Source organism: Falco cherrug, chromosome 2 (assembly GCF_023634085.1).
Source record: "Falco cherrug isolate bFalChe1 chromosome 2, bFalChe1.pri, whole genome shotgun sequence".
NCBI lineage: Eukaryota > Metazoa > Chordata > Aves > Falconiformes > Falconidae > Falco > Falco cherrug.
Window position 1 is genome coordinate 11,514,194 of NC_073698.1, and position 25,685 is coordinate 11,539,878.

The 25,685-nt window shown below is 42.5% G+C and overlaps 1 protein-coding gene across 6 annotated transcripts in view; it reads left to right on the forward strand.

Annotated features, from left to right (window-relative positions):
• The window catches only part of FAT3 (FAT atypical cadherin 3), a 419,023-nt gene that overhangs the window by 386,493 nt on the left and 6,845 nt on the right, over positions 1-25,685 (forward strand). For 2 of the 6 annotated variants that reach the window (XM_055702249.1, XM_055702243.1), the window contains 6 exons: positions 4,983-5,451; positions 14,833-14,986; positions 15,997-16,652; positions 18,784-18,897; positions 22,543-22,602; positions 25,219-25,254. In XM_055702249.1, the coding sequence (XP_055558224.1) occupies positions 4,983-5,451; positions 14,833-14,986; positions 15,997-16,652; positions 18,784-18,897; positions 22,543-22,602; positions 25,219-25,254 (1,489 nt within the window). The remainder of the gene's footprint in view (positions 1-4,982; positions 5,452-14,832; positions 14,987-15,996; positions 16,653-18,783; positions 18,898-22,542; positions 22,603-25,218; positions 25,255-25,685) is intronic. The other 4 variants (XM_055702244.1, XM_055702245.1, XM_055702246.1 and 1 more) reach the window with 4 other exon arrangements.

Here is a 25,685-nt window from a genome sequence, read left to right on the forward strand (position 1 = left end):
TAGTACAAGCCCATGAGAGAACGGACAGAAAACACCGCGGCTGTTGGGGCATATGCTGGCATTGATGTTTTTTAAAGCAAGTTTCCCCCACTGCAGTCTATTTAAAAATTAATGCTGCAATATGGTTTTCAGTGTTTAAATGACCAGCTTAATTTTGGGAGCCATACATTCATGATAACTCCAGGGATGGAAATATTTCATAATCATAGCATGGTGTCCTTCTTGGATGAATAATCAATTCCATAGAGCAAACTGCTTGTCTACTACTTTGCTGAAAGCTTACCAGCTATGCTGTATTGATACAATATAATAAGGGTGTTATTTATTCAGCTGTTTCAAATAAAGTAACTCATCCATTGATTTTGAGAGGTTGACGGGGGTTTTTTGTTGCGTGCTCTTGCTTTTAAGACAATTGGAGCAAAATGAGATGCAGGTCGATGTCCTTTTATTTTTTTCCTCTGAAAAGATTACGTGTGCCGAAAACAGTATCACCATTTCCTTTTTCCTATGTAGCGTCTATCTGGGAAAAGTAAGATTTAACAATCTAAGGCATTATGAGACCATTGCAGAAGAGGATTCTCCTCTTCTGAAAAAAAAAATTATTTTATTTTTGAAGGGGTATAATGGACATTCAACTAGTTTTCTGAAATTTAAAGGATTAAAAGTAGGCAAAGAAAGATTTTCCCATCATACCAGAAATGCAGCTGTTAAATGGTAAAAGGCAAGCGTATGTTCTTTCGTGAGACTTTGCATGGTTTAGTTAAGTGTATATTATACATTTTAATGCGTGCTGCATTGCTTATGCTGGATAAGACTGAAGCTTGGATATGGTCCCAGTTATGGCTGGAGTTGAAACGAGTAATATTTTAATTAAATATACCGTTTTACACAAACGAACCTGAAATGTAGTTCGGCTAACAAAATATTTCCCCAGACAGATTAGTAGGCAGCATGCTGTATCCGTGGTGTGTGACTGCAGATGGACTGTGTGAGCCGAAGGTGGTCTCAGAAGAACCATTTGATCATTTTATTACCTATGTTGATACACAAATATGGATGTTAGCCAAACATCTTAGCCAGGCTAATATTCTAATATAATTTACAATATGTGTTTGGCTCCATTTTGCTCATTGAATGAAACTGTTGAAATGTAACAGATTGCATCAGCTTTTGGAGCCTTCTCTGTTCTTTGTACTTCTCTACAGGTGAGGAATTTTGTGTCTGTAAGAGCATACATGCTTAGGTATGCATTAACCTCACTGTCCTAGTAGATATAATGAGAGATACTGTAACTAAGCCCAGAAAGCTTTGAGATGTGGAAGTTTGGTGGGAATGTTCTGCCCAGCTAGGTTGAAGCAGTGTCTCTCTGCTCTTATCTTGGTGCAGAGGGTCTCTTCTGGCTCTGTGGGCTGCATTGGTGAGAGGCTGCAGAGTCTGCACCTCTCTGCTGTGAGATGGAGTAACTCAAGCTCTCTGCTGTGTTGCATCACATAGGTGGAGAAAATAGCAGTGCCACCCGTTCAGTCCTGAACTTAGAGTCTGAGGCTACCAGCCCTCAACCAGACCAGTCATCCCACTGAGGTTATTGTCTGAATAACTGCTGATCCTGGACAGCAGCATTGGCCATTCATGAGATTTCCATACTATTTCCTTGAATGTATCCCATTTAGTAAGAAGTTAATTTGAAGTTCAGCTTTTCTTGGTACCAAGGTCCAGGCTATACTCAGAGAGCCTCTCTGAGGATTGAACAGTGTCCCTGACATCACATCAGCTAGGAGGAATCATGGGAACACCAGGGATTAACTGTTGAATTCTCCATGCTTGGGGGTGGAAACATCATTTTGCTCGGTTGAGTGGAGGGACCTTCTCGCCCCTGCCCAGCCAGCCTAGCTGCTAAGTGGGCAGGACAGGAGCCCTTTGCAGCTCCTGCTCCTTGCCGGCTGTTCCTGTGCTTCCTCCTCTTCCTAAAGGCACGGGGCCATCAGGGGACAAATATTTCCTCCCTGCCCTGCTACAGCATGGCCTGTGACCGTATGATTAATGAAAGTACTTTTATGGTCCCATTGCTAGGGGTATCTGGGCATGTCACGGTCTTTAATGTGTGTATCCGTAAAGCAGTGGTGTGAGGTAGGGAAATGACGTTATCCCTCTTTTACTGACGGAGACCTGAAACTAATGACTTGCTTGAGATCCCAGAGGAAGAGTGCTGGAAAGTATGGATTCCCATGCATATCTGTCATATCTTAGGCTAGTACTGTAAGTGCCGGACCATCCTTTCCGTGTTTTACTCTAGCCTGAGGTGCGGGTTACTAGTGCTTTTTTAATAAAAGGAAGGAAGTGTAGCCTTTCACACAATATATATTTACTGTGTATGTCAGATCATCTGCTGGTAAAAAGAAATAGAAGTGGATGAGAAAGATGTATAAAACATATTTTAATGGCAAATCTTTCAGATCATTGTTTCCCATATACAAATGCTGTAATATTTATCCCAGGTGCTCAAATGTGGTGTTGTATTTATAAAGGTAATTGGAAAAGCATGTTCTGTGAGTAAGGGTAATGGACATGCAGGCAGTAGATCCTTCAGGGTATAAGTAGTCTTAGGGGAGGTATATGTATTTTACACAATCAGTAGAACAGTTTCCATAGGAAAAAGCCTTTTGAATAAGAAGCAAGTTAACTGCTTATCCGATGATGGCTGTTTTTCAAAGTATAATATGTTGGTATGTGTTTTTCTGTTTGATTTGTATTCCTGTTGAGCCAGACCACACTTTCTGAGCACCGCTTCCAGGTTTTGTGGACTATTTTGTTGCATAGGGAGAAAAGAAACTATTGCTTCTGTCTCTGGAGAGGAACCAGCTCAATTTATCAGGGCATCTTGTTTACCGAGATTCCTCTTGAGCAGATGCTTTAATAGGCCCAATTTCAATTTACAGAAATAGTTTACAGCTGAGTTTTGAGTCCTATAAGAAGAGATTTTTTAACGAAAAATGACCCAGACTTATTTCTCTATACATCCATTAGGTTTTTTGATTGAGTTGTAGGAGTACCAAGCCACATCCATTCCTCAAGCATGTTGTATTACAATCATAGACCTCATTTCTTGTCAGTTTTATTACATCCTACAGGTCAAGGGCTTCAGGACAGCTGGCTGCCCATAGCAGGGATTAATTCCTGCTCTTCTGGCTCCTACACGTGTATCCCTCTAACAGCCCTCATGCCATGCAGAGTAAGTAGGTAGCTGGCATCTATAGGGAACTGGTCACATGCTTAGCACCTCTGTGTCCACCTCATCCAAGTGGGTGCAGCACGGTGGAGTGCTGTGGTTTACACTCCAACTGCCCAGTGTGACTTGGCTTGAGGTTACAGCGCAGGTCAAATTCAGCTGGTCAAGAGAGTGAGGTCTGGAAAGGAGAAGGAAGTCCAGAGAACATCAGAGCTCAAGATTTTACCCTTCGCTTTTCAACAAGTAGTTTTGTGAACCTCCAAGGACAGCAAAATGCTAATAGTGACAACAGCACAGGCTGCTCCTGTAGATTAACAGCATCCCATTTACCTTCAAGCCACATCAGACAGCCTGGCGGAGAAGAGTTTGAGCACCAGTTCAGACATGTGCCAAGGGATGCCTCTAGCTAGCACAGTTGCAAATGACTATTCATGCCAGAAACAGCCAAAAATGGCCAAAGACAGATGGACACAATGCAGCATGCTTACATCTGCATGAACCCAAATCTCAGGGGGGTTCTTGCATTGGCAGCTACAGCAGCTCTGCTCTGCTGTGGGAGAGCAGTAGGGTTGTGTTACAGATAAACCAGTGAGAGTACAATGTGTGCTGCAGGGAAGGATGAAAAAGGACACGGCGCCTGAACTTTTCAGGGGGATAAATAATGGGACAGAACTGTCTTGAGATGGGGTTTGCAGAAATAAATACTTCCTAGAGCATGACATAAAGGTAAAATAATTGCAAGAGCTTTCAGAGAGCTTGAATCCAATTAATGTGTCATAAGAAATTATTTCCAGCCTTGTCAGCCATTTTAAACTTATCTGCCATCTGTTAGAGAAACCTAAAATCTTTGGGTAAACTGCTAATCCAGAAAGCAGCACTTCATACCTATTCCCTCACTCTGCGCTTTGCCTGCCCCAGCAGGGTAGCACAGATTTTCCCTTTATGAGGACTTCAGGTGGGTGAAGGACAGGAGGGAGAGTGAGAAATCCTGACAGTCCCTCTAAAGCCATGAACCTTTAATGAAATACGAGCAAAGAAAGAAAAGTAAGAGCCATCTCATATCATCTGTGAGATATACACAGAGCAGGTACTGTAGCATCCTTGGAAAATAACTGGCTTTTGGTTAACCATTCTTACTGTTGTACTGGGAGAAACTGAACTTACGACACTTAGGGACAAATCCACACCTCACTGAGATGGTCCAAAAGGTTGCAGAGGTCCAAGATGTGTGCATGAGAAGAGCACGTCACATCCCCAGCTGAAGGCAGTGGCCGTTGACTTTGCCACAAGCCTCTCAAGCACTCGGAGGTGGTCCCTTCCCCTGACCGTCCTTTTGGTAGCATCAGCCACCAGTAGCAGAGTTGCAGCGCACAGGTGGATGGTGGGGCTTGCTCAGAGAGATGCAACTGCTCAGCAGCAGAGCCAAGAGCAGAACATGAGTCCTCCTGTCTGTGCCCTGTCTAGTGAGACATCCTATCATCCTGGTCCTTTCCTGTGTTCTGCACCTATACTTTTTCTATATTTTCAGTTTGCCTGCAGTAATTGGCTTTGGGCAAATTCTAAGCTGATATTTATTGCCTTACTCTTTTTGCTGATGACAGAGGCACTGCTTTTTGCTGTTGTAGCGCCATGTAGGAGAGCAGCTTTAACACTGTATAGAAACTGTCTAGAAGTGCTCTGGGTTTCCAGATTCTCACTGAGAGCATATTACGAGACGGCTGAGTGCCTGAAGCGCATTTCTGTTTTCTTTCCACAGATTGTCGATGGCAAACTGTGGTTCCAGTTGGACTGTGGAAGCGGCCCGGGAATCCTGGGAATTTCTGGCAGGGCCGTTAATGACGGAAGCTGGCATTCAGTCTTCCTGGAGCTGAATCGCAATTTCACGAGCTTGTCCCTCGACGACAGCTACGTGGAGCGCCGCAAAGCCCCCCTCTATTTCCAGACTCTCAGCACAGACAGCTCCGTCTACTTCGGCGCCCAGGTCCAAGTGGATAATGTCCGCAGCCTGACCGACAAGAGGACGACGCAGGTCTTGAGCGGCTTTCAGGGATGCCTGGATTCAGTTGTCCTAAATAACAACGAACTGCCACTGCAAAACAAGCGCAGCAGCTTTGCCGAAGTGGTTGGCCTGACCGAGTTGAAGCTGGGCTGCGTCCTCTACCCCGATGCCTGCGAGAGGCATCCCTGCCAGAACGGCGGCACCTGTACCGCCGTGCCATCTGGTGGTAAATATTTTGCATTACTTTATGCGTTTCCCTTCCACATTTGCCTCTATAATTTATTGCCAGAGATGGTTTTATGCAGCAACATGCTTGAAAAATCTCATGAACTCTATAAAACTCTGATAGGTATTGCAAATTGTGTAAAAGCTGTTTGCTCTATAAATAACGGTGAAATGGTGCCCCTTCTCGTTGCATTAGTGTTCCAGGAGGAAATTGATTTATTGGCTGTTAGGATAATCCTATTTCTATAGAAACCAATAGAATTACAATTACTGTAATGCTCAGCTGGATTTTTCAGGATCCATTTACAGCATCGAAGGCTGTACACAAAGATGGTGATTTCAAACGTCCATCACAGATGTAACGGCGCTGATGCCTTTCTCTGTTTCTGAAGCTGTCACAAATGATTAGAGCTGTCCAGAAACACCTTGGTCCTCTTGTGAGTGAGTAATTTGATTATATGTTTGCATGGAAAATAGTGATTTGGCCCCATTATAAACCCCCCCAGAAGTGTATTTTACAGCTTCCTCAGAGGCCTGAGTGCCTCAAGGTCTAAGTAATATTATGCGGTTTATAGGGCATTGATTTAAACTGTGCTCATGTTCGAGTTTTCTATCCAGTGGTTATATGGTGGCTTGTATGATTTGGTGCCAGTGACTTACTACCCAGTAATGCAGTGCACAAGTTCCCAGACTGTAAGAACGGTTAGCATCTTAGCAAGAAGAAAGCAAATGGCATGTATGTAGGACATTGCCTTTGGGGCTGTTCTCTTTCTGCAGTGTACAGGTTTCCCTTCCAGTTCCTCATATTGTATGAGCAGGCAGCATTGCTCACGTTTTCTGGCAGACAAAAACTTCCTCTGAAAGGGAGGATGCTTGGCAGAGGGGTCTTCTGCAAGTTCAGAGCTTTCCATCCAGCTAGTGTCGGTGGTTTTGGTCATGGTTCCCTAGGGAAATTCCCACTAAACTCTTTTCTGTGGAGCATTTAACCACTGTCCCAGGGCTTTCTGCTTTAATGTGTCCATGCAGTTCCCTTGCACCCATAATTATAATTTCTGTTTTTCATTGTTTGGAGCTTTGGTCTCATATTTTCTTTCTCGCCCCCCTCCCCCACATAGGTTTTTCTAAACTTTAGGAACTTCCTAAACTTGAGAATAGTTTAGTTTTCAAGGCTGAAATCTGGTGAGATCTGAGCAAAAGTGACTGTCAGAAATAAGTCTCTTATTTGGATAACCCAACCCTTACAGGATAAGCCCTGACAATCTGGATTTTCAGATGCTAAGCTACCTCAGCTAGCATCTCCTCTGGATCCTTGGCTTTGATTCAGCCACCTCTTTTCCCATGCCAGGGCAAATGGTGAGTCAGGGATGCTATTGGCTTTGCTGTCGGTGGAGAAGATGGGAGGACAGTTGGGAGGAATGAAGCAGAACACTGGCAAGCCAGGATGTGATGTGCAGCATGAGGACAAATGTTGCTGCTTGTTTGTGTCATTACGGGTCTTTATTTACCAATGGAAAGAAAGGAGTGCTGCACAATGAGGACAAAAGAAAATCCTTCTGAGGCAGAAGGATGCTGCAGCCACTGAGACAATTGCTAAGCAAGATTATTTAAATCCCTAGGAAATACATCTGTAATATGTACCTGAACATAACACAGCTTTGATTCAGACTCCATACTTAATAATTGAGGGTAACCATTCACCTAGCATCCTAGGAAGCTCCTTCTATTGATTTTATTTGAATCTATTTACAGTATTGCTCAGCAATCTCATGATGAGTAAATTGAAACCTTTTGAACAAAATGCTTTACAGTAATTTTTTTTCCCCGCAGTGCCAATGCCTGCCAATTTGAACTGAGGGGAGACATGAGGTGGGGGAGAAACAGGCGGCACTGAAGATTGGACCCATTTTATTACTGGAATGGCATGCACCATTTTCATGTCAACATAATTCGCTGCTGGAAAGCAGTCACAGAAATGATTTAACTTGCCTGTGTTCCTGCCTCGGCGAGGGGGCACGTGCCCTGCAGGGATGTTTCGGCTGCCTGCCGTTAAAAAATCTGTTTGCTGTTTTTACTGCCTCAGCAGTGTATGTAAATAAAGGATTGTTATAAAGCCATAATTCCAGCGCAATGGGCCCTGACTGTAGCCCAGCCCACAAGGAGAAGGCATGGGCATTTTTGTTTCCACCAGGGAAAGCAATTCTGTTGTTTGTGTCCTCCATATGCAAAAAGGCCATGTAATTAAATTCCATAGAGCGGAGAGCCCAACAGCATTGCAAATGCCAGTTACGGAGCCACAAATTGTAGTGTGCATTTAAGAATCATCAGCCATTGTATTTGGTGACATAGATGTTAGCAGCTGACTTTCATTTAAAATACAAAAAAAAACCCCAAAACCTCTTCATTTTTTATCTTAAGAAAGAAAATGGCAGGTTTCTTCTTTTGTGGTGGGGAGGAAGCATTGAAAACTATACCATGCAAAGGTCCTTTTCCCAATCGCAGGAAATCCCATTCAGTAGCATCAGGATCTCTTGACTAGTATTTTCTACGATATTATCCTCCTATTAAAGTTTCTGGAGAATAATGTTCCTTTACCTGAACAGAGAGGATTTAGCATAACGATAGGATTTGTTTTAATAAATAAATCCTCTAATTTTAATTCTACAAAGCAGATTTCATGTACTGTTAACATCCTTTTTCTTACAAAAACCCTACTGTGCTTTACAAGAAAATTAAGAGAGAGAAAGAGAAAGTTCAGATTTATAGCTAATTTTAAAAGGAAACAGTCAAGCAGAGGTTACCCAACATTATAACATGAAAGAGTTGCTGGCTACATGCCAGAAATCAAAGGGACCATGTCTAATTTACATGTAATTTGCATAAATCGATCATCTAAACCACAAACCTCCATAATAGGATTCCTGTTGTGAGATCATCCTTTCAATAGAAATGCCTACTGCCCTGTTCACCAGTAACAAAACTCTGCCTCTGGTTACCTTCCAGTTCATCCCCAGTTATGGGAACGGGGGTAATGTGACGACCCTGTTTGGGGAACGGCTGAAGCGATGCTTTGTATGCACTAGGAGTGTGTCCGCGCTGCTGCTGCTGGGTTTGCACAGGTAAAGCCGCAGCAACTTGGAAGGACCTGGCTCAGGGACTGCGCAGACCTGCAGACCCATGGCAGAGGTGTCACCCCACAAGGGGAGCTGGCGCAGGGCTCATCGGCCCATGCCTGGTCTTTCTGTCTGACCTCTCTGCATATTGAACAGGAGGACAAAATGGGGATCTTATCCTGCAGGAGAAAGCACAGATAGCTCAGATGCTGTGAGACATCACTGAGAGTACACAATAACCTGTCTGCTTTCAAAACTGGGTTTCTGGGTCAGCAGAAAGCAGCCACAGCGTGGACCTCTGCTTGCACTCGGGTGTTCCCAGGGGTCCGAGTCAAGTCCAGTGGCAGCAGTGTGTGCTCAGTGCTGTCGGCAGTTAAAGAGAGGGTACTGTGTGGCTAGGGGACCCCACAGGATGATCCCATGCCTGCTTAGAAAGGGCTGGGAAAGGGGGACGAACGGTCACGAGGTCTGACAGCCCAGGATCCTGACTCCTCGCAGTTATCTACAGCTTTAGGACAATTTTCTTGAGAGTCACTGGAAACCACCACCTTGAAATACAGGCCACATTCTTCCAGACTTTTCAGTCCCCACCCGTAAGTATGAGTCAGTAAAGCTATTTTTAAAGAAAATTGTTAGCATTTTGAAATCTGACAAACAGCATGACTTTCAGAAACAGCTTGGCTCTTTCGCCTGAAATTTCCCAAGAAAATTTAACCAAGTGTTTAAAGTGTGGTTAAGCTATAAGCTGCTGAATATGAGGTCTTAAAATGGGAAATATCATACAACCTTAATAACAGAGTGGTGTTACCAGGACTGCCAATAGTAAATGTATGTTTATCTGCATGAGTAACAACATGAGCAATCACAGCGATACAAAGCTGTGCTGTAATAAAATGCAAACACAGCGCCAAGGTTTTCAACCACACAGAGAAACCTCATGCTTGTAAAGCCTACAATTATAAGTATAGTTACTTCCTTTTAATTTGATCAATCCTATATACATCTGGCTTTGATTGAAGTAAATGGCTTACATGAGTACGCAATTATATTTGAACATGAAACATTTGAGCAGAAATATCTACTGAGTCAAGGATTGTGGGCATAGTGTGAGGACAGAAAGTCATTACTTTCCCCTCTCCTCATTTTTTTCTTTTTTTCTTTTATTTCTTTATGAACAGAGTTAAAATCCAGAGGGAGGGGAAAATGCAACCTGGCACTTAGGTGATGGCTTTAATATATGGTTTAAAGCAGGTTGCCAACATTGACACACGGGTGTTTTTGAGGATTAGGTAGTTCAGAAGAATGACATCAGGGAAAAATGGGTATTAATACCATAGTCATAAACTCACCTGGTCTTACTTACGTTCTTGATCTCACATTTTCACACATACAAACAAACCAGCATGCTGTAACATGAGCATACCAAATGCCCATTGGTTAATTTTTAAAAGCTTTTTTAGAAATTTGGGGGGGGGGGGGTGGGTGTTAATCTTTCTTATAGCTATGCTTTTCGACATCTGGATTTAAATTCCCACTTTGAAAGCATATACACAGCAAACCTTTCATAGACAACACTGGTTTAACAAAGACTGAGGTCATTTTCATACCAGCTAGTGGCAAGAGGCAATAATCCGTTTGAAGACAGGTAAGTTACATCTGAAGCAGCAGGAATATGTATGACTGGAGAACCCACAGTTCTTGAAGGTGGCCTGGTGGTATGTCTGTAAACGTACCAAAGTACAAATGCTGGGAGAGGTCCTCTTGACCCTCAGTTCTTCTCATCAGTTAACCTGCCGTGAAGTGCTATGTGAGCAGGGCCAAGGGCAGCCCTGGTTCTGGATGTTGGGTTTGCCAGGTCTAGCTGCACAGCAGGGAAAGAAACTACATGGGGAGATCAAATGCAAAAGCCAAAGCACATAAGAGATAAAAGCCAGCTCCTTTTGCATGTGATAGATAGAAACAGGAGCATACACATGTTCAAAAAAAAGAATTGGCATCAGTTTGGAACATCCTCTTTAATAAAGCCAAGGAAACCTGAGGGTAGACAGATATTCAGATGCTCAGGCTGGGAATGCTACCAACAGAGATGTTCACTGCATAACGGCATCCCATCTGGTGATGGCCCTGTGCCTGCCTTTGCCACTGTCTCTGCTTATTAAGTGCCAGGCAAGCACAGGTATAGGCAGCCTGTGTAGTGTCCTCACTTACAGCACGTTGCTCTTTGGTAAGGTCTAGGCTGAAAAGTCCCTATTCCTCTGGACAGGGATGTGCCAACAAGGCAGGAAGAGAACCTGTTGAAGTCAAAGTGAGACAGGGAGACTTAGCTACATAGAGGGGGCTTAAATTAGTGGAGGAGCATGAGAGAAGCCTTGTAAAACAGCCAGAAAGCCCAAGACTACGTGTAAACAGAAGAGGGCTATGTCTACACAATGTTTTAGATCACAAATGAGCTTAGACATGAATCTTCTGATCATCCCCTCTCACTGTGCTTCAGTTCCCACTGTGAAGAGGTGAGGTCTTGCAGCACAGGACCAGGCTCCCTCTGGATGGCTTTGAGCTGGAAGACATGTGCCAGGAGTGCAGCTAACATGATGCTGAAGCCCTGAAATGTGTGCACTGAGGGTGCTGGGTCCCCAGCACCAACTGTTTTACTCCACAGATGCACTGCCATTGCTCTGCAGGGCTTGCCTAATGTAGATAATAGCCTAAAAGGACTATATCGTTGCTCATAGCTTGTTGGTTTTAGGTCAGCTGTTGGTACAAGCTATTGTGGCGCATGCTGAGGGTCTTGTGATCCCACCCCAGTAACATGGCATATGTGTTCACCAGAGCTTTCTGTCTTTTTCCACTGGTCCCCTCTGAAGAAATGCAGTGATGGCATCACAAAAATTGCTGCCTTGAAGAACACAGATCAACTTTTTTCCAGCATCAGCGTGCAAAATGAAATACTCATATATCCTGGAGGGAACTCAGATGGACTGTATGATCTCAAACGTTGATGAATTTCCAAGACTTTCAGCACCGCCAGTGAACAGAAGCGAGCCCTAGGTTGCATGGAAGGGTTTTTTCACTCCATGCTGAGAAGATGGGGTACTCTAGCCTTTTCTTCATCTTGGATGTGGAAAGTTTGCTTGTTATTCTTGTGCTAAACAAGTTGGAAGAAATGCACGATATGTTACTGAAATATTAGAAGTGTATTAAAAGTTCTTTGTGATACCCAAGATGCACTCGTGACCTAAAGGGTTTTCTTTATGGTTGCCCTTTGATCATTGCCATGTGGCTACGATGTGCAGTAGCAGGCAAAATTACAGCCTCTGCTGAGAGGTTTGGAGAAGCATAAAAGGTCTGGCAAGTCTGCTGGCCGAGCTGATGCATGCTGTGTACTGAGCCGTAGGATCAGCTCTTTGCTACTCCATGGATTTCAGCATACACTTGGCTGTGCTGGAGACCTCCCGGGTGAATGCTTTGCAGCTCTGAGCATGTGTGTCACGGGAAAGTTCTGTGTCTTTCGCCACTGGCTCAGAGTTGGCAGGTGTATGGCAGTGCTTCCAACAAGAGGAAAAGTCAGTGATAAATATTGCCATTTAATACTGTCTTGTTTTATTGCCTTTTTTATTTCTAACTTTGATCCCTAGACTCAGATTCTATACTGAATATTTCACTCTTCTGATATCTGAGTTCCACCATCATTAAACCAAACTCAGTCAAAAGGGTAGGCTTTCAGAAACACACTTCTCATTTTGGTCTGGTTCACCCATTGCCCCATAGAGCTCTGACCCGTCTGGAGAAATCAGTTTCATCTCTTCTTAGTATAAAATGTTAATTGAAGTTATTGCATCTTTAATGTAATCAGTAGTTGTTGATAATAATAATAATATCTATATCTATATCTATATTCCTTGGTGGTAAAAGCAATATTTTTTTTTTTGCCAAATCAGTATTTCTCAAGTTTTCTGCAGTGAATAAATGTAACAGAATATGTTCCAGAGTGAGAACCCAGAACTTAATCAGCTGAAACAAACACAAGACATGAAAAGAAAGTGATTCAAAGGCTTTGTCTTACAAACGATTGGCAACTAATAACTTAGGTAAAGAAAGCTGGCTTTTCAAGTCACTTTAAAGTGATGTAGGTCCAAAATATCAGATAACAAATAGAAGAACAGATCTATTCTGCCATTATATAAGGCAACAAATTTGTTTATTAATAAAATGTTTTATAATTGAATTAATTTGTTTTGCTTAAACTCACTGAGACCATAAAAAATATATAGAACATTACTGTAAATTTTTGAACTATAGATGTCACTGTTCAGTCATTAAATGAAGCACTGAGACAGCCTTATTTATTCATGCTGTGATTTCTACCTACAGTCTCAGCCTTGTAATTCTTCACACTCAGATCTGTACTGGTCCAGAAAGCTGTTCACATTGTCTGAGTGAGATATTTAGAAGACACCAAAAAATAATCCCATCTTGCTGATGCTGACCAAACATGCTTTCTAGGAATCCTCAAAGTGGAATTATTTCTCTTCTTTTCTCTTCTTAACTCTGCAGCCTTGCAAAAAGAAGTGCTTCTATCTCCCTTCTTGTAGCAGGACAACGAAACAGCGTGATATTTGAGTATCTATTTCATTTATCTTCAACTAAATAGGATTGGACTCTTGACTGAATACACCAGCAAGTCTGGTTCCAAGTTTATTCTCAAAAGCCTGTCCTCATGAAAGAATTCAATTAGAGTAACTAAACAAGGTGAACTGAACTGGATAGGACATAAAAGATGTGGGAGTCTTAATGCAGAATTGCTTTTGCCTCATGCCTCTACTGGGCTTTTCCATATTGTTTCCTTGAAATTCTTTTCCTTGTAACTGTGCTGGAAATTTCTGCCTTCTTTCCTAGAACAGTGTCTTGTAAAGTAAGCTGTGGTGGTGGGTTTTTTTTCAGATGTATAGATACAGAAAGTTTTTTAAACCATCTTTAAAAGGCTTACCACTGAGGGATCAGCTGCATCAGCTTGATCTCAAGAAATTTGACACGGAACTGAGCTGCATTCAACCATTTCAGCTCTAACTATTAATGGCAGGGATGTTCCAGTTGCTTAATATGCTGTATTCAGTAAGTATGTGAACCCCATAACTGGAGCTTGACCCTTACCTACACATCTGTTTGGGACATTTGAATTAAGTAAGTAGTTTTTTTTAAAAAAAATCAGCCAAAGTTTTTTACACATGTCCCGGAAAACATGCTAGTTCAATGATTCTTGACCGCCTTCGCTATCTCACGGTTTTCACAACCTGCATGTTTGTTGCTCTTTTCAAGTGAAAAAGCACTCAGATTTCAACATTCAGTTCACAGCATAAAGAGATGCACTGCCTCACTGGATCTCTTTGTGACCTTAAATAAAGTTATTATTAATGGCGTTGTGCCACATGAAACCTCAAGGGGTGGGGGGTGGGGGGGGTGGGGGAGGGGAAGTAAGTTTGTTGTTTGATACTTGGTAGAGTGAACTGATGGGTTTAAGAACTATTTTTTAGGCTGATGTTGCTCCTCTGTTGTCAAGAAAAGTGGAAGTAGGACTTTAATCCCCTGCAGGGTCCCCCTCCACTTGAGTGGAGTTATGTCTGATGTATTGCAGCCAATGGTTAATCAGTTTTTTAATAGCAAACACTGCACATAATCAGCTCTGATTAGGGCTGACGTTGCCCAGGTCAGCTGTTGTTAGGAAGTTTATAGTTCATGCCTGGATTTTGTGCTTTAGGAAAGTGGTAAGTATCACTATCAAGGGTTTTATTACTGTCACATCTCTATTGTGTTGTCGTCATAAAAGGCAGATGTGGAAAAGCTTTTAGCTCATGTATTTGTTCTTCAGTGAAGCCCAAAAGGGGTGTGGGCTGCCGCTAACAGCAAAAGTAGTCTGCATTCTCAAAAATATTGGGGCATACAACCTTGATCTATAATATTGCTTATAACCAGAGTTGTTCATGGATGACCTTTATTATTATGTGAATCATGACAATCAGGATGGTCTGGGCTACAGCAGTTCCTCCAGTCACTGGTTGTAGACATGAGCTTCAGTTTACCAGACAACGCAGATAAACAAACTCTTGACTGGCTTCAGTGTGGACCACACAGACGTACCAGAATGAGTATAAACATGCCCATCCCCCCACAGTACAATATATTTTTTCACATAAAGTAGCCAAATGGATCCCCTTGCTTCCAGACAGATACAGTGGTAGGCCTCTGATTATTCCTCTGTGTCCCTCACCTTCCAGGCTACCAGTGCAATTGCCTCTCACAGTTTACGGGAAGGAATTGTGAGTCGGAGATCACAGCCTGCTTCCCAAATCCATGCCGGAATGGAGGCTCTTGCGATCCCATTGGCAATGCTTTCATCTGCAACTGCAAAAATGGCCTGACAGGAGTAACGTAAGTGACCCTCCCCAGGTGGGGTATGATTTACCTAGCAAAAAATAACACAAAACTTAGTGCTTATTTCAAGTCTAACCTAATGACCTAATGGATGGAGAAATCCGTGAGGCTTGCATGTTCAGAAATGCTTTTCTGAATGTGGCCTCCTAAATTACTGTTACAGGATGTTATCTCCAGATAGTTTTCACTGAGATATACACACCTAAGTGTTAAGAGGCTTTTTGAGCCATCCCATAAGGCCTCTTGAAGCTGCTATGTAATCTTTTCTGAAAATGGATCAATTATTTAGTCATCTTAGCCCTGACATTAAAGCCTAGTTTATTGCATTCATTTTTAAAAATCCTATCTTTGATCATATACTTGGTGTAGAAACAGAAAATTCCCTGACCTGCCCATCAGCATGCTTTTTTCTCGAGTTTGTCTACTGTTGGTACTTTTTGTTCTGCCTTTTTTATAATCACATCTTCTTCTTCTTCCCATTTCTCCTCTCTCTTTAAAGTTCCTGTTCTTCTTTTCTCCTGCTTCTGTAATATTTGCTCGTTTTATCTCCAGCCCTAAATAATTTTACACAGTCATCATATCTTCTTCTTCTCTTAAATAAGTACTCTGATTTTTTAATTTTATTTTTTCTCAACCATTTTCTCCTTGAATCCTCCTAATATTTTGTATTGAATCCTGTGGGATGGTCCAAAAACAATATAAAAATGCTGAGATTCTGTATTACATTCAGTGAGCCTCATTTAGGGCCAGGGAGCCTTTTCCTATCGGATGCTTTAAACTCTTACTTCCTTCTTGGTGTTTCCATTTTATTGTCTTAAAAAGCTATGGGATAGTTGTAGAAAAAATTAAATACCATTAAATAATATGATAATAAAAAGATCATTTTACCAGCACCAGCAAGGTGTTAACTGCAATGGCAGCACCCTGACAAGATAACTTATGGTGGGCAAGCTGGGCTGTTTGCTAGGTGTTCTCCAAACTCCAAACTCTCCTTTTCTTCTTTTAAGGTGTGAAGAAGACATCAACGAGTGTGAAAGAGAAGAATGTGAAAATGGTGGCTCCTGTGTCAACATATTTGGTTCATTTCTGTGTAACTGCACCCCTGGCTACGTGGGGCAATACTGTGGTCTTCGCCCCGTGGTGGTTCCCAATATACAAGCGGGGCATTCGTACGTGGGCAAGGAGGAGCTGATAGGAATAGCTGTGGTCCTGTTTGTCATATTTGTGTTGATCGTCCTCTTTATCATTTTTCGCAAGAAAGTTTTCAGGAAGAACTATTCCCGCAACAACATCACGCTCGTACAGGATCCAGCTACGGCTGCCCTGCTCAACAAGAGCAATGGCATCCAATTCAAGAACATCAGGAACAGCGGAGACAGCAGGAACATCTACCAAGAGGTTGGGCCTCCACAGGTCCCCGTGAGGCCGATGGCCTATACCCCATGCTTCCAGAGTGACTCGCGGAATAACCTGGACAAGATAGTGGATGGGCTTGGTGTGGAGCACCAGGAGATGACGACATTCCATCCCGAGTCCCCCAGAATACTGACAGCCAGGCGGGGGGTGGTGGTGTGCAGCGTAGCTCCAAACTTGCCCGCTGTGTCTCCCTGTCGCTCCGACTGTGATTCCATCAGGAAGAGCACATGGGATGCTGGAACAGAAAGTAAGTACCAGTCTCACTTTTCCTGCCATAGGTAAGGGTTGCCTTCAGGGTGCAGCAGGTAAAGTGGCACTTCTAATGCTCCAACCTGATACGCTTAAAATTGTTACATTTCTCCAAGAAGTGACTTGGTTTAATTTCGAAAGGTTATTATTAAACTAGGCATACAAGACACCTACTTCTATGCATTAAGTATGACTAAACACGTTTATTTCACTTGTTCAGCAAGCACATATGAATAAGTGCTATGAGCACTGGTTCTTCAAGTGGTACAATGCAATCATCATTCTATTGGAAAAAAATAATTTGGGGCAGAATTCTCAAATATAAACTCTGCTAGGTTTCACCAGTTTGTCTCCCAAGGGAGTTAAAAACATTTAAACCTTCTGCAAGAAGCAATCCTGTTTTGCAAAAGGGACAAATGAACTAATGTTCTGTACTTCCAGTGTTTATGAAATGAAGCAGAAAATCATGCACTACTTACAGGATCACCTTTTCAGTCCATTAACTTTCCCATCTGCATTCAGTATGAGAGTGATCACAGAATTTCTGATCCCCACGCTTACCTTATTTGTGCACTGGTGGTTTCTCACCTGACAGCACAGTACCCCCTCCATTCCTGAACAAGTTGCTGGAGATGCAGCAAACTTCACGTATTCTGCTATAGGAGGAAATACCGGGTTGCTGGGAAAAGAGTTATGGCTGTACATCATCTGTCATTGAAAGTCAGAACATGGACTGGGAGAGGTTTGCTTTAGCATGTAGGGGTTTTATGAGATGTTTTACCTTCACAGTAGTTTTTCCTAAGGTATCTACAATCCCATTAAAACACAGCTTTAACCGAAACTGTCAAATAAAATTACATGATCCAGAAACTTTCATTATCATGTAGTTTTAAGCAATAGGAACTGAGGAATAGAGAAGGGAATCTGGCACTGTCTCACACCTGTGCCCAGACCTGCACCTCACCCAAGGCAGCACATTGGCTAAGGTCTTCTAGTGAAAAACAGGAATTACTTTTCATTGCTTTGGGCTATATTTCAGAGTTGTGTTGTGGTCAACCTTTTTAACCATTAAGTATGCTTTTGCTGACTGAAAGCATCAGCATGTCTGCCCCCGTATGTGCTCTGTTCTGTATTCTCCTGGGTGTTTCTGCTGCAGACGCTGCTGGTATCTGTATGAATTTCTGCACAGCATGAGGCCATGCCATGGAGATGGACCTCAGCTGTCAAGGAGTGGGAAGCAGTGCAGCTACGTTACTGCAGCACTAGCTCCATCCACTACATACTGTGCTACTCAGCAGGAGCAAATCAGTCCTTACTGTATGGAGGTGCCCCATGCTGGGTAGAAATATCTACAGCAAGCAGGTGGAGAGCTGTACTTACATGTTTGCAGCACCTGAGCTTCCATTTGTAATTAGTTCAGGTACCTATCTCTGTGCTTACTGTGGAAGATAACTTTTTCTGTTACTTATTATCACTCATATAAAGTGTAGTTGGATGTGTTTATTCATGTGTATTTAATTACAGGAGAATTTATACCATAGGCTGCAGTTGCATTTCTAAACTGTAGAGTTGTCAAGACTGAATGTTCCTGATGAAAAGCAATGTAAATTGAAGCATAATCTATTATATGTCAGTGGTGGAGCCATTAAAATCTGATCCAAGGCCCACTGATATGAATAACAAGATGCACAGTAACTTTATTGAGCACTGAATGAGCCTTTAATGAGGCTCTCAAATTAGGAAATGAACAGTAAAGATAAATGTAACTGTAATCTCTTGTATAAGATGTTTATACCACATTTTTTAAGTCATCATTTTCTTTGCTGCTGAGACTACATGTCATCTAAAAAGGCAATACTGAATACAGATGTTTCTGCCTTGATTACAGTAGTGTCAGCCACTTGAGAGGCTCTTTGGGCTTCAAACACTTCAAAAGTCTAGGTATCTTCATGTGCTGCCTTCTTGATGAATAGGTCATTTCCTCTGTCTGAAGGAAAGAACTTCATTCTGACAAAAAAACCAGTACGCTACTTGTTTCATTACATTTGTTTAAATGGCTCCATGGTATAAATAGACAAATGTGCATACCTAGAGAGTACCATTTTGCTTTGTTTTTGCTGTCAATGAAGGTAAAGGGGTTGATGACGCTGAAGAAGTGACCTGTTTTGCAGGAAGTAATAAAGGCAGCAACTCCGAAGTACAGTCCCTCAGTTCCTTCCAGTCTGATTCTGGTGATGATAATGGTAAGAACTGGTTTTATCTTTGTTATGCTGGGGAAAAAACTATTTTAACTCTCTTTGTCATATTATCAAAAACATTTAGGTGACATCTAGAAACCCTTTATGATGCTAGAAGCCAGAAAGTCCTGGGTTCAAGCCCTCACTTTGTGTCCGTTTTCTAAATTGTAGGAATGTAATTAAAATCTCGATGCTTGGAGTGGTTGTATCAGCACCAAGCTTTACAGTGAATGAGAGGTATGACACAGCAGAGTCATGTTGCCAAGATACAAGTTGACTAATAGGTTGCAGGTGGAACTGTAGAATTTCTATCATTTTTTTCCTCTTGAAAGAGGATGACTTTCATGTTTCATCAGTCAAATTAAAGGGACTTTCTTTGCTGTTTGCCAGGTCTCATTCATGGGCCCAAGAAATCTCTGTTGGTGCTCAGCAGCAACAATGAGTGGATGAGCCAGTCCCTGGTGGCTTGGCCTCTCCCTGGCAATCACAGCTCAGCGAACAATAGAGCACCATTAGATCCTTGCTCAGTGCATGTTCATTGCCTGCTCTCATGTCCTACATCATTATCTCAGTGGGTGACATGGGCAGAGCCATACACAGCCTGAAAGAGGCCTACAAAATCAGAGCAAATTTGTTCCTACAGCCCATGGATGTTGAGCGGTGGGTCTGAGAAAAGGCAAGATGTTTCTGCTGGGGAGGGATGATGGATGTCAGGGAAACCTCATTCAGATACACAGGAAGAGATCAGCACAAAGAAATTGTACTTAGTTTCCTCAGCTGTCAGTTAATGAACTGTCTTGAGACTGAGTTCCTCAGTCATGTCATGCAGCTCTTCCCTAGGTACTCCTAAATGTTGGAAAAAGCACTTAAAACAAAGTGCACTTGCAGTTCCTTTTGGTTCAGCTGTGGCTGAAGCATCATGAGTATTTTTGTCAAGTTTCTCAGTGCATTTCTGCTCCTCCACCCCCAAAAATCCTTCAGCGTTTTTAGCATAATTGTTATAATTATTATTATTTTAATAATATATATTTATATTATAATTCCCTTTATAATAATTATCCATGTGGTCATTTATTGTACGTAGTTACTTTTTAGATTTCCCAAATTCTAATTAGGCTTTTCAAGCATCTGATCCTGCCCCCATTTAAATCAGTGACACGGTTCCCACTGAAGCTAGGTTGGATCTTCTGTGCTTGCTCCTTTGTTGTGAAAGCTGCATTTAAAATACAGCCTTTAGAGATAACAGTTCTAGTTCAGGGTCTAAACAAATCCATATCTTCAGGAAGAGTGAGGGAAGAAACTTAAATCATCTGAGTTTTTTGCAGAGGTCAATGCAAGACTGCACACTCTGGTTTTCTTGCAGCAGCAGGGAAGGGTTGCTGTGAAAGAGCCTAAAATATAAGTACATAAGTAAACATAAACATGCTCACATACATGTACCAAAGGGCTAACAGATATGCCCCTTGAAGCCACAAATCCTACCCATCTGTCATTTTAATTCTATGTGTTTCACATCCCTGCAGAGGTTAAAAGGTTGTCAGTGAAACCACAGCAAATGCAATTCAACATCCATGCTCTTTGGGAAGACAGGGCAGGCTGCTCCTTCTCCAAACTCCTTCCTCCAAAGCCGAGAGCAATGCCGCCCGGTGCTCACATGGCTAGCAGGGAGGACATGCTTCTGTCACACCACTGTACAAATGGCTTGCTAACACTGTCCTGTGAAACCGGTTAATCACTTCTGATTTCACACCAGAGAAGCCCTGGGACGCATCCCACTGAAGGTGTGAGCAGCCCTGTGCTTTTGAGTTTGTGTCAGGTGCAGGCAGCCTCAACTCACTCTCTCCATGGTGCTTGGGTTGAGTAGGGGTTGTCTCACCATGCAGAATCCTATTGGATGTGTTTTTGAACATACTTTTTTTTCCCCACCTCATTTCTACTGCATTTAAAGTGCTTAGCTCCCCTAGTCTTGCTCAGAGTAGTTAGTAGTATTTTTTGTGATCAAAAAGCAAAAATACTAGCCACAATTTTTTTTTTTTTTTTTTAAAAAAAAAGCTATGCACTTTCAGCAATAATATTTTGGAAGTCACTTTAAAGGCAAGTTACAGATTTCCACAGTAAGCTGTTTTGAATGGGGGGGGATGTGACAGAAGTGTTATTTTTAGGTTACTGTTTCACTGCAGGCCAATGGATGGTTGTGCTGTTGGTAACAGCGGCTTTTACCTCTGAGCAATGATACATTTGGGTATTTCCTTGCACTGAGCTGCCTAGGGTAGAAGTTTCCCTGCCTTCTGTGAACGTGCTCTGCTCAGCTCCCACCAAAGCAAACCCTTAATTGCAATGAAGACTGTGCTGGCCCTGATTTCTGACCTTCACGTTTTTCACTCCTGGTTGTTCTCCTCTTAAAGCTTACAGCTGCCCTCCGTCTCTTTTCCCAGCCCTGCAGCAGCTATTGGCATGGAGTTACTTATTTTTTCCCTAATGTTTATTATGCATTAAGCCACTACAAGTCTCCCTTGTTCAATTACCAATGCTGTTGATAGCGTAAACATGCTAAACATAGATATAGAACATGGTTTCTTTGTTTTATTGAGGCTCTTCTTGCCAAGACTTCACAGGGACCAAGGAAATTGGATGAGATCCTTGATCTCATGCCCAAAATTTAACAAAGATGTCAAAATATTCAACATATATTTGAACGGCACTATTACTGTTAACATGTTTCTTGTGACCTCTGAGTCTGTTGGCTGTGTGAAACACAATGTATGTCTTGCCCAACGTTTCTGATCCCCTTCTTAGCCTGCTCCAAAGCAATTGGTTTTCTCATATTTAAAGACAAAGGGACAGATCCAGTGCCCACTGAACCAGACCTTTCCTTTGGTTTTGGTAGGTTTTATTTCAGGTCCTCAAAGGCAGGGGTGTTATTTGGTCCAAAATGCAGATCATCTAGAGGACCACACGTTGTGGGTCAGCTGGACTCCACGTTTAACAGTTGCACAGTCTATATTATTTCAAGGGAAAGGTATGTTTTGGTAAAACACCTGCAGAATACACACAAAGCATTTGTGAAAATAATCTGTTAATCACAGATCAAAATTTGAACCAAACCTACTTGAACATGTCCTCCTAATTACAGCAGTACTGCTTAATGTCCCAGAGGTGTTACACGGCACAGCACAAATAGCAAGTAAGTAAAACATTCCTCTTAGGAAACAGATCGAGCTTAGCACCGTTTCGGATGGCGTGATGGTCTAAAAGATAATGATCCCTTGGAGCACATGGCACTGTCTCTGGAGGCCTTTAAGCAAGAATGTATTAGAAATTAGTGTCAGGTAGACAAGATACTGCTTTGGTTAATTGAATCAGCTGGCCCGTCTGCTTGAATTTATGAGGTGATACACATCATCCCATATGCCTTTCTGGAAATGCTGGTTTGGAATTTATCACCACTCTGAAAATGTATGGGATTATCTGAAGTGAAATGTCCTGCAACCCACTGCATAAATCATGCATTGGTCAGCAGCCTTTTATTTTTTTTTCAGTGTCAGTTCTGTCTGAGAGAATTTATTGTGGTAACATATGATGTGTGTTTTAAATACTAACCTGAAGCTGTCCTTCCCCTCCCTTTATTTTCTGCTTTCCCTCCCCTGCAAGCTTCCATAGTGACTGTCATACAGCTTGTCAACAATGTTGTTGACACTATAGAAAATGAAGGTATTTAATTTTTTTTCTTTCTTGTTATGCAACAATGCTTCCTGTTTTCATTGTGAAACATTCCAGCAGAACCTCACTAATCTACACTGACCAGCAAACCTGTGGCAGGAATCGGGTTTTGCAGATCAGCATGTTCACCACCAAACATGAAAACGCCAGAGGGATGTACAACAAAATATCTGTGGGTAATTAGAGGTGGTAGAAAAGGTGTCAAGGCCTTCATCCTCCTCTGCTCAAGTCAATGTTTTCGCTTGCTTATTCCCATTGCCTTCAGAGAAAAGGATTAGGTTGGTAATGGAGCCAAATCATTGAGATTGTCCTGGCTGCTGAGACTAAGAAACAGAAGAAGACAGAGGAAGGCTGTAAAGTATCCCAGGCTGCAGCAGGGCTGGGTTATGCACTCCAGCGGGACCACACGGAGAGGAGAGGTGGCTGCTTTCTCCCAGTTAACACTGTCAAATACAAGATGTGTAGGCCCAACTCCAAGGATGCCCCATGGCAAGGCAGCACTGCCTGCCACTGCCTTTCCCCTGGGATTGATGTGCCCACTGACTAGAGCATGGCAGTTGGGTCCAAGGACCCAACACTCAGCTCTGCCACTGACCTCCTGGGTAACCTCAGGCACATCGTGTTACAAATGAACTGTCTTCCCTACCTGTAAAGCGAGAATATCACTGTTTTCCTCTTCTGTAAAGCACTGAGGAAATGTGATGCATGATAGATAAACATTACTTTTATTTTTTTACAGAAAATTTATCTTATCCTTGGCAAAATGTCAACTCAACATCAACTCAGGTTATCCACAAGTCTAAAATTTCATCTGTCTTTAGCAAATTTAAGCCAGGTTTTGCAGACTTCAGCTACTCCAGTCTGCATGATGCTTCAAGATGATCAAGTAAATTATTTTTGTGAAACAACTGACTTTTTTTCTTGAGTCAGTTTCACTGCCATTTTGAAAAGCACTTCTACTGCTACCTAGTGATGGTACTTGACTATTTGTCTGTAGTGTATTTACTGATTTCCTGAAGTGTGAGAGTGCCATTCTTCTCACTATCAAATAAAATGAACGTGCCAAGCTTAATTCAAAATGAAAGTCCCATTCAAAAAAATAAGAATAACCTTGAAAAGACACCACAGATGCGTGTAAATGGCCTTGCCTTCCTAAAGGAAAGCTCAAGCAAACACATTGGTTCCCGGTCATGCTTTACAGGTCAGAAAAAGCCAGTCTGGCAGCAGTTTCAAGAGGCTGTCACTGAAAATGCTTTGCCCGCTTCCCAGTTCCTCCTACGAGACCTATGAATCTGGCATGTTCTGCAGCAGAGCTGGTGAAAGCGGTGAATAGTTAGCCACGTCGGAGTTCCCGGTGCATGGCAGACAGGATCTCAGCTGCGGAGCTGCGGGAGGATGGGGCTTCTTCCCCAGGCAGCTGCCCGAGGTTGTGCGAGTCAGCAAATTAGCGAGGTTCTCCTGCATCCTGAAACCACACAGCTCAGAGGGACCCGACACATCCCGGGTGCAATGTCATTACACTGACCGAAAGACAGCAAAATCCACTTTACAAAAAAGAGAGAAGTGAAGAAGGAGAAGAGCGATTAGGGCCGGTTCAGACACTGCTGCTAAACCTGCATTTAGCCCCAACCCCCCTGACCCCGAGCTAACACAGAGCAGATAGAAAGCTACTGTCCGGCTACGAGCTAATGAAGAAATTGCCACCACCACATGCACCATGTGGTGATAAGCAAGGGCAAGAGTGGTGTTAGTAGACGGAGGCCTGGAGAATGTTACTCTCTGCCCTCGTCTGTGGCTGAGCCCCAGAGGTTAAGTACTGTAATGCCACAAAGGTCTGTCTGGTGAGACCTCCTCCAGCAATGCCATCCAGAGACCTTGCCCAGTGACTTCTTGCATGAAGCCCAATAACATGTGGCTGAACAAGAGCATCTCATCTAGAAAACGCTGCAGCTTATTCCCCGCTCTTGTCTCACATAAAAACTCCTTCCTTGCTCTCTCCCCCACCCCTGCACCCTATCCATACTGGAATGCCTCCCTCCCCACCAGCTAGCATGGCAGTGCAGGTGGGAGGTGGGTAGGGGGTTGCGGGGCACTGTAGCTGATGGCCCCATTAAATGGCTTTGTATTCTATTCTATTCAGGTTCTTATACCGTGCCCATCACCATGGTATCTGAGCCCAGGTGGGCCCAGATTTGTTTGAACCGGCCCTGAGAATGGTAGATTCTTATTTTTCTGTTTCAAAGTGAACAAGTGAGAGAGAAATGTACTTTACAATTATAAAACGTAGAGATGGTGGATAGCCCTTTTTGTATTAAGAATTCCAGCTCTAACGTTATTCCGTATCTATTCAGTGAGGGTAAATAATTAAGATATGATAGAAAAGGAATATAATACGAAAGAGATAATACTTTTTTATGTATGTCTGCATTTGGCTGGGCAAGCTTATCTTGTTTGCTAAAATAAAGAACAAATAAAAACCGTATTAAAATGACAGTGAGGCAGCTGTACTTTAGATATGCATGCAGAGTTTTGTATTTTCACATGTAATACAGTGCTGGTAACAAGTTGCAAGTTACCAGTTTTTACTTTTCACTTTGTATCTGACAGTGTCTGTTATGGATCAAGGACAGAACTACAACAGAGGTGATTTTTTTGAGACCCTTTCTGCCTGTTGGATTGGGCTGGGGTGGGCAGGGAACCGACTTGATCTGTTTTTTTCCTGAACTGCTTTACGTGTCCTCTTTTGTTTGAATTCTCTTGGGTTCAAATGCTGCATGAGAATGGCCAGCTACTTTTTTTGATTCCAGGATCCAGTTTTCAGTCGATCAGATTATTTGCTTGCACACTTTCTTGAAGCAAAGTAGTCATTGGAGGTGGAAGGGGAGACTAGTTGTGATACCATAAGCATGCTGACTGCATTTAGATTTTTTTCAATTAACTGTGAAAAACATTAATTCAGAGATTTTTGTGTTTTGGTTTCTTGGACTCATAGTTTCTAATATGACCCAGTAGCATCCTAAAAAGCGAAATGCCTGAGAATGGCTGTGTTTTGTTTCTTGGCTTGTTTGCATTAG